The sequence below is a fragment of the Camellia sinensis genome, chromosome 1 (assembly GCF_055761805.1).
Source record: "Camellia sinensis isolate YWXY chromosome 1, ASM5576180v1, whole genome shotgun sequence".
NCBI lineage: Eukaryota > Viridiplantae > Streptophyta > Magnoliopsida > Ericales > Theaceae > Camellia > Camellia sinensis.
In genome coordinates, this window is record NC_138961.1 from 10,147,865 (window position 1) to 10,157,538 (window position 9,674).

Genomic DNA, 9,674 nt, shown 5'->3' on the forward strand with positions numbered 1-9,674 from the left:
TTCAAACACGCAAGAGGCTGTTTCCTTCTAATCCTCTACTGCGCCCATAATGGCGATACCATAAAAAAGAATTGAAAAAAAATAAGAAAGAATACCCCTTTTTTTTCAATCAGGAAGGAGAGTAGGGAAAGAGAGAGTTGTATCACGCAAGGATAAGGCTGAAACTCGGGCATCAAACTTCATAAGAGAGTACCTCAACTACTAGGTAAACACTTGGATCTCGAAATATCCCACTTTATGACAGAAGTATGCAAATGAAAACAAGATAAGATCCTGGTAAGAACTTACAAATACATTTTCATGCTACTCAATTCTGCAAAGAAAATCCCATACACAATACCAGACCTGAAGGATCAAATACAATTAGATTTATGAGATTTGAATTTAGTGAATCACGGTGAAGATTTTGTATAGAAGAACACAACTTTTTATTCACCCTATAAAGTTAAAAAGGTGAAGCTAAATTATGACCATGGTTCGAGAAAACTAGCAGCTCTAGTTTGTTCAAGGTTTAGTGAAATAATACTAAACATTTCTATGCTAGTATCTTGACGGTATTGATCCTATAAGCCCGGTAAATACTTTGAAGAAATGATGACACAAAATCTTCTAAATTTACTTACTAACTTCACATTCCTTCATTTGCCCGTTGAAGGACTCTTCGAAGCTCATCAGCCATTCCTTGCAAAAGTACAGGTTTTCGAATAACACCATTCATTCCTACTTGTAAGCATCTCTCCCAAACATGTTCCTCAGCACTTGCAGTGAGGGCTATGATCAATGGCCAATTGTGGCTTCGGTACTTTCTGATTCTCATGGCCACTTCAAACCCATCCATTTCAGGCATTTGAAGATCTAAAACAACTACTTGAAACAAATTCCCAGTTGGGCCAAGTGCACTCAAACATTCAAATCCAGATGAAACGGCAGTTACTTGGCAACCAAGTTTCTCGAGCAGCCTTTTTGTCACGGTTCTGTTTATGTCATCATCATCAGCTAACATAACTTGCTGGCCTCTGAACATAGTGTTTGATTTTGGTTGCTCTGGTACATTTCCAGGTTCAAACATGGCTCTCCTAAAAGGTTGGATTTGAAACCCGAGAACAAGAGTCATGCTTTGTGCCTCACCCAGAGAATTTGAGGATATCCAGATATTACCTTGCATCATCTGCAAATTATATTTAATCAAAGAAGATTCATAAGTTGAATTATTATCAACAAAGGCCAACTATTATTGATCCAATTTTGCTTTTAAAAATTACCTCGAATTCAAATATAACCCTTGGGTATAACGACTAGCGTGCCCTAAAATTAAATATGTATCAAAACATTTTACAAACATCATTATTAACCATAGATGTAAGCCATAGTTATGCATTGTAAAAACTGCAAATTTTTTTAGGTCACAATGTTCCGAAGGTGTTTTTAACATAAACTAGCAAGTTTAATGGATAAAAATCAAAGAAAGAACAAAATTTTGCAACAAGACCTCTACAACTAATATTTTTAGGAGAATATATTTCAGATATAAGGCAAGCCTGACAGCATGATGCACATTCTTTATGAAAGGCTCACATCTACGTGCATCATAAATTTCAAGGCTCAGAACATTTTTCATTTAAATTACCAAAACTTATTATGAAATGGAAATTCTAAGCATAATTCTCATGTGCTCAACACAAATGCTACGAGACTTGAAAATGAGGTGAATGAAATGCAATTTTCATTCCCAAGTGAAATCCAAACGTGCTCTACTAGTGCAGTGACAAAATCAAACTACAACATCACAGGAAAAAAATTAAGATAAAAACAAATTTTTTGGGATTCTCACCTGCACGAGTTTCCTGCACATGCTGAAGCTGAGGCCCTCCTTGGCATTGTTGCTGTTGTGCCTCCTACCAGCAAAATGTATGGTAGCGATCGAGCCATCATTTGATTGAGAGCCTCTATCATTAAGTTCAATTTCAAATTTTACACTCACGTGCTCTTCATTCGCGTTTGGTCTCCACATTCCCCAAACTTTCTCATTCCTGCCCTCATTTCCTTTCTCAGAAACTACCCGAAAGATAACAGACCTCCCTCTGTCACTGACATTCAGTAGATGCCCAACCATATGAAATAGGACCTGAAACGTCCTCCTCTCATCGCCCATCACTTGATTGGGCAAAGAATTCTCAACATCTACGATAAAACCAAAGCCCTTGCAAACACACAAGCACTTGACAAGACAAGAAGCTTCCTTAATCATAGAATGCAGCTGAAAAGGCCTCATCTCTAACGGAAATCTTCCGTTATCTTTGGCTGAAATCTCCATTCCATCATTTACTAAAGTAGAAAGGACGTTGCTAGTTTTCACCATCGTGTCGACAATGATTTTTTGCTCGGATCTCAAACTATCGTCTTGAAACATTGAAAGTAAGCCCAAGATTGAGTGCATAGGCCTCCTCATCCCATGGCTCATCACTTTCTGAAAAGAGTTCCGTGCCTGGTTTGCCATCAATGCATTCTCCTTCGCCTGTTGTAGCATGCGATTTTGCTCTTCCAATTTTTCCCTCATTAGTTGGGATTCCTCTAGAACTGCAGCATGGGAGAGAGCCACAGCCACTTGATCAGCAACAACTGCCACTATCTCCATCTCATTATAGCTCCAAACTCTGTTACTTGCACTCGGAAGAACCAAAACCAATATGGCATAACAAGTCTCAACAAACTCTGGCGTACCCCCTTTAAAATTTGAAACATGAAGCATAGGCATCCGAATTGCCGCCACTGCACCCCACTCTGCAGACCCACCACTGCTTGCAGCCCCAAGTGCAGACTCTGGCCTCAAAACCCTAACCCCCTTTTTGTTTCTTATCTCTAATACATCAGGGTCATTAATAGGAAGTAACTGATGGCAACTGTTTGAAGAACTTGCTTTCAACTGATGGGTCAAGTTCATCTCTGTCTTAATCTCGTTTGGCATCCAAACTGCACAATTTTGCAGATCCAACGTGTTGGAAAGCTCAACCAAAGTGGTGTACAATATCGTGTGCTTATCAAGTGATTTCCTAATTTCTTGGGTCAGCATCCGAACATGCCAGCTTGCTTCTTTCTGTTTCTTCATCATCCCAACCTCTTGGTCTAGCTCTAACACGTTCTGTTTCAAGAAAAGCTCTCTCACTTTCACTTTGAGAAGGAGAGGGATTAGCGTCAAAAGCGTTATTGCAGTTGCGCAAGAAACAAGGGCTGTGAGGATTTTGGCAATGGTTAGGGCTAGCATCAACTGGAAAGAGTGAGGGCCATAATAGGTCCAACCATTGATCAAATGGGTCAATCCACAAAGAACTATGAACGCAATGAATTGAAGAAGTACCCATTTGAATGGTACACTCGAGCAGCTAATGAAGTAAAGTAGCTCAACGGGGATCGAGAAATACGCTATCGCAATCAAGAAATCACTCACTTTCTGACACTCAAGAATACTATGTATGCTCCAAAGCCCCTCGTCGTCGCAATGATAATGGGCGAATCCATTGTCAATGGCAGAAACAGAGATCAATAGACAAGCAACCAACAACCAAAGAGCGATAGCTTTTACCATTGCACCAAGCAAATTACTAGTCTAATCCATCTGACAAGTTTAAACCCAACAATTAATTGAAGATCATCAGAGAACAGTCCTCCAACTAGAATCCAACACACCCAAGTTTGAATTCTTGAAATCTAAACCTAGAATCTTGATAATACCAACATAGACCCATTATAAAAAAAAATTAAAACCGATCTACTAGATTTTTTTATTTGAACATAATGGAGGAAACTTCGTTTGATGGAAATGAATCTTCTGTCAAACAATGTTGATCTGCTATACGTGTAGATCTAGTATTCTTTAAAAAAATCTAGAATACCCAAATACCTCAACATCCAACATACCCATCTGCCAAAAACCTCAAAATTTGCATTTTTTTTGATAAAAAAAATCATCAAACTGATCTTTCACAGTTCAATACTCTTTTTTCATGTTATCTTCTTGTTTTAGCTATGAATTGTTATGTACTTGTAGACAAAACCAGAATTGAAGAAAACGTGTGCTTTCTTCAACTCTGTGTTTAGGGGGGGGGGGGGGAATCAACAACAAAATTAGACCCAAAACATAAAAAATTAATCTTTAATCGAGAGAGAGAGAGAGAGACCTGAAAGAGAGGCGAGACCCACCTTCAATTCGAGCCTGTAGTAGTCCTTTTCCACATTCACTTGTTTAATGCTTTGCTTATAACAGTGATTACTGTTCACCACTAAACGATTTTCAACTCTATAGAATAAAAGAACAAAACAGACCTTAATTGCACAAAAACCCCCAGCCAACCCACTTGGCACTTTTAAAATACCCTCAAACCAGAGTCTCCGTTATGGTATACCCCAAACCCAAAACCCATTAATAAAATTACAAGTAGATCATCAGAATCTTATAGTGAGAACCACCAAGAGCAAGAAAGAAGATTCTGTGCTGTGAGTGACCCATTTCAGAATAAGAGAAAGACTGTCAGAATGAGTGAGTACATCCTCTCTATATACATACATGTAGTATACATTCTGCTTCGAAATCTTAAGGAGATACGTGTATAAAAAAGTGTATATATACGTGTATGGTTATTGATTGATCTTGATATCGTTACGTGTATGGTATTGTGATTGATAAAATAATTTGAGCAATGCTACGTATCATGAAAAAATTTTCATGAAAATGATCATGAAAGATTTATAATTCTTAGATTACACTTAAAATAAAATACCACATACTAATCAAGGTAATCTAAGAGTCATAAATTTTTCATGATCAGTTTCATAAAAAAATTTTCATAATCCCTATCTTTTCTCAAATAATTTTTATGAATTTGTATTAAATTATTAAAAATTATGAGGAATATAAGTAATTGTAATTGGTATAAGATATAATTACGCCTCAAATTCACCAATAAATTTTCGAGAGAGAAGAGGCAAGATTGGTGGGACCCAAATTTTCTGAGTGAGGAGAACTTGGACGATCTTGTTTTGCATCCTCGTAAATGAACATTTGTCACTCTCCCACAAGTCAAAAAAGGTGCTTTTAGTTCTAAATTATCAGCAATGCTACAGACCCCAGTGGGAGTGACCCCCAGTGATCCCCAATGCCACGTGTCGGCCTGGGGTTGGCTGAAAACTCAAAAAAAAAAAAAAAAAAAAAACATTTTTTTTGGACCAATGAGAGGTGACCCCAGTACCCCCACTGGGGGTCCAAAGCTTTATTCCTAAATTATAGAGCAGTCCTGGGGACCCTAGTGGGGGTGATCTCAGCACCCCCACCTTCACGTAGGGGTTGTGACTTGCAAATAAAAGGAAAAAAAAGAAAAAAATTATCGAATCACTCACAAAACAGTAGGGATGCTGGGTCCGACTCATTTTTCATTTTAGGATTTCATTTTTAAATGGAATTATAAAAAAAAATCCAAAAGGAGTATTTGTATGGACAAAATAAAAAATATCAATAAAGTGAAAGATAGAGCAAATAATGTCATTTAATTAAGTATTTATTAAAAGAAATTAATACACGAAAAATATTTTGGTATTATAGAACTTAAAATTTAAGGAACATGAATGTGTCTCTTTTTTTTTTTTATAAAGGATTAACATGATTCGAATTGTCGATTTAAGACAAAATTATGATCAATTTATTGTTTACTGTTTTATAAAAATTAGAATCAATCCAATTCATTTAAATTGTGGAACCAAACCAACCATTTAAACATGGTTCGGCTAGATTTGGAACTACTAGTTCACATAATTTGTTAATAAAGAAAAATCATATAACATTTTCATTTCAATATTAATCTGTTCATGATTTTTCAAAATGTAAACAAGCATATTATTCCACTATTTATTTAAACAAACATAATGACCCTATTTGGTAGAGCTTTTTTTAAGTTAAAGGTTGATAATCAAAAAGCAAAAGTTAAAAGTACTCATATCTCAATTTCTAAACAATCAATTTTTTTCAACTTATTTAAACTATTTTTGTCTAATAAGTTATAAGCAGAAGTTGCACCATACAATCTGGCATAGACTCTCAAATTAAAATAAGTTATAATCATCTCTCAAAAGTTGTAACAAACAGTCCCAATATCTAGTTCTACAGCAACAATAGTAGCAGCTATCACCAAATTCTATGTAATAAAAAAATAATTTAAAAAAAAAAAACTAAAACTGGATCCACAATCCACTATTAATTTAAATAAACATAATATCTAGTTCTACAGCAATAATAGTAGCAGTTATTACTAAATTCTAAAAAAAAAAATTAAAAATTAAAATTAGTTCCACCATTACATTAAAACGGTTGTTACACACACAGAAAAGAGAAGAAAATGAAATATTATGAAGGGTATTGGTTTTATATATAAGAGGTAGGATAGTATGTATCATGGATATATAATATGAATATAGTCTAAGTTGCATATGGAGTATTAATCTGAAACCGTGAAGTGAAATTCGAAACCGATCTACGGAGAATGGTTTCTCAATTTTACAATTCAAAATCAAAACACAGATTCAAAAATCTAATCCAAACCTACCAGATTGGATTAGACCAGTTCAGTTTGTGAATTTTACAGATTCTTTGCTCAACCTTTTTTTTTTTTTTTTTTAACTTTTACAACTGCCAATTATCCCATATTTAGAAGTGAAATATTAAAATATATATACATCAATAAAATAAAAAGATAAGTAAATAATATCAATATTATAGAATCTAATTTAAGGAACTTGCTTTTTTTGGGCGTTGGGGGGACCACTATGGTAAATCCTTTCTTGTCACCCCAACTCCTCTCCTACCCTTTCCTTTTCAGTCAAGGCCAGTGCCACCCTCAACATTGTCCCCGTTCTCAATCATTCCACTCCCCACCATCATCGAGTGGAATAATTATTAGATTGTAACTTGGGGCTGGGTACATTGTGATTAAGGTTTTGGGTTTAAATCTCAAGATCACATGTTCAATTCTCTTTTTTATGAATTAATTTTTTAGACGAAGTACAATTAGTTAGGAGGTTGGATCTCAAGTTGTCTAATCAGCACTAGATGTGGGTTCAATGCTCTCCCGCTGTGCGAGTCCTGACTTAAGCGGAGCTTGTCTTGGGAGGTCGGGACAAGTTCCCAGATTATTGTCTCCTCGCTCGGAACGGCTAACAGAACACCCTGGTGATCTCTGTAAGGGGCACTACCTTGGACCTGCGAAAGAGTAGGGAGGATTTTTCTGTAACAAAAAAAACTATTAGATTGTTTTTTAGCACAAATTGTGTTTTTAGATTAGTAATCAGGAGCAATTTGGAACTTGATTCAAAGTCAAATTTTTTTTTACTTTTTATCAAATTCTTTCAAAAAAAAGTCACAAAAAAATACCAAAAAATCTACTTTTTTTTGTCAAAAAAGTCAAAAAAATCAACTTGTTACCAACTTTCTAAAACACTCAATAACCTATGACAAATTAGTCTTAAAATATTGATTCCTTATTTTATTTTTCATTATCTTAAAATATTAGTCTATTTTCAAAAATTAAAGAATAAAATAATATGAATTTACTATTTAATCATTTTTTCAAATTCATTAATAACACAAAAAGTATAATTATGATAATTGATATTTCTAAAAAATATACTATCAAAGAATTTTTTTTTAAATTAATATTTTTAAAATGTAATAATTGTATTATAAAAAAAGTTAAATTTTCTAAAAAGAACTATTATTTTGAAACCAAAGGGATGGTAAATTCGACCTAAAAGATGTTATATGCCTAAGAGTATGGAGTCTTATGCATAAAGAAATTCCGAAGATATGTCATTTAAGTAACTATTTATTAAAAAAATTAGTACACAAAAAATATTTCGGTATCATAGAATCTAAAATTTGAGGAACGTAAATGTGTCCTTTTTTTTTAAAAAAAAAGAAAAAGGTGAGCATGATTTGAATTGTCCATTTGGGATAAAATTAAGATCGATTTATTGTCTATTGTTTCATAAAAATAGAAACTAATCCAATCTATTTAAATCCGTAAAACCAATTCGAACCAAACTATTTAAGCATGGTTCGGCTCGATTTGGAACTACTAGTTTACATAATCTATTAACAAAGAAAAATCATATAACATTTTCATTTTAAGATTAATCTGTCCAAAATTTTTCAAAATGTAAGCAAGCATATTGTTCCACTATTAATTTAAACAAACATAATGACCCTGTTTGGTATAGTTTTTTTAAGTCAAAAACTGATAATCAGAAAGTAAAAGCCAAAAGCACCTCTACCTCAGTTTTCAAATAATCAAATTTTTTTAACTTATTTAAACTATTTCTGTCTGATAAGTTATAAGTAGAAACAACATCAAATAGTCTGCACAAACTCCCAAATCAAAATAAGTTATAATCACCTTTTAAAAGCTGTAACAAATAGTCCCAATATTTAGTTCTACAACAATAATAGCGGCAGTTATCACCAAATTTTATAAAAAAAAATTAAAAAAAAAAACTAAAATTGGTTCCACAATCCACTATTAATTTAAATAAACATAGTATCTAGTTCTACAACAACAATGGTAGTAGTTATTACCAAATTCTAAAAATTTTAAAAAAAAAATTAAAATTAAAATTGGTTCCACCATTACACTAAAACGATTGTTGCACATACAAAGAAGAGAAGAGAAGATAATGAAATGTTATGAAGGGCTTTGATTTTATATATAAGAGGTAGGATAGTATATATCATGAATGTATAATGTGATACCTAAATTTTTAATTTAATACAATTATTTATGAATAAAAATAAAATAAAAAAACGATGGCTTATCAACATAAGCATATAGTTTAAGTGAGTCACCTAGAGCAATGGACAAGTGGTGGCCAAACATGCCACGTGCCACACAAAGACCATGCACACTCTTCTTATAAATATTTTTGGTCTCTGTTCCGTGAGATCAGCAAGCTTTGGAAGAAATATACATACAAGTTAAAGGTGAATTATATTATATATTGGGTTATCATAATATATTTTTTATATGTCTTAAGTTATTATAATATATTTTATAAATATTTTGAGTTATCATAAATTATTTTATATAATTTATATTTTATGATTATGTTAATGTTTTAATTGTATGAATTATTTTCTGAACTTTATTTGTTTAAATTAAAACTCATAGATATGTTTGTTTAAATTTTAAAAATTATTTGACAAAGATTTTATAAATAATTATGTTCTATAAGTAGTCTCACGCCTTGGAGAACTTAAATAAACCATTGGTCCCTATTTGACCACCTTGTGATCCTCTGTTTATCATAGATCTATTGCCCACTGTTTGACTTAGAATAATATAGAATTATAGTTTCTGTAGTTTCCTATTTTATTAGCATTGAATAATACGAAGTACTCTTTTTGTTTGTTTCAGCAGTTGGGCAATTGTATGTCTACCTTGGAATAAAGGCTTTTTTTTTTTTTTGACCTTTCATAAATTTTTCAAAGCTGTTCTGCTCTCATCCAGACAGTATTCACTCAGTTTATAAAATGTGAACAAACAAACAGCTACTATCACTACATTCAAACAAACAGTAACTCGCCAACTCATGCATGAAAACTTCTTACAAGTTGAAAATTGATAATAAAAAAACATAAA

General features: G+C 33.1%; 1 protein-coding gene across 2 annotated transcripts; it reads right to left on the reverse strand.

The window, feature by feature from the left end:
- Nucleotides 1–274: 274 nt before the first annotated feature.
- EIN4 (Signal transduction histidine kinase, hybrid-type, ethylene sensor) lies at nucleotides 275–4,590 on the reverse strand. Of its 2 annotated transcripts, none has more exons than XM_028207872.2 (3): nucleotides 4,176–4,590; nucleotides 1,832–3,613; nucleotides 275–1,168 (listed from the first exon to the last, which is right to left on the reverse strand). In XM_028207872.2, the coding sequence occupies exons 2-3, from the start codon at nucleotides 3,581–3,583 to the stop codon at nucleotides 629–631; spliced, it is 2,292 nt and encodes a 763-aa protein (XP_028063673.2). In that variant the 5' UTR covers nucleotides 3,584–3,613; nucleotides 4,176–4,590; the 3' UTR covers nucleotides 275–628. The 2 variants fall into 2 exon arrangements, with proteins under 2 accessions (XP_028063673.2, XP_082778824.1); XM_082922698.1 differs by having other exon boundaries at nucleotides 4,198–4,559.
- Between the last annotated feature and the right edge of the window lie 5,084 nt (nucleotides 4,591–9,674).

Excerpts from the sequence above, each read along its gene's own strand:
- EIN4 (XM_028207872.2), bottom strand. The coding sequence starts at position 3,583 with ATGGTAAAAGCTATCGCTCTTTGGTTGTTGGTTGCTTGTCTATTGATC. Across the intron at positions 1,169-1,831 it reads TGTGCAGGAAACTCGTGCAG|ATGATGCAAGGTAATATCTG; the intron begins GTGAGAATCCCA and ends TATAATTTGCAG.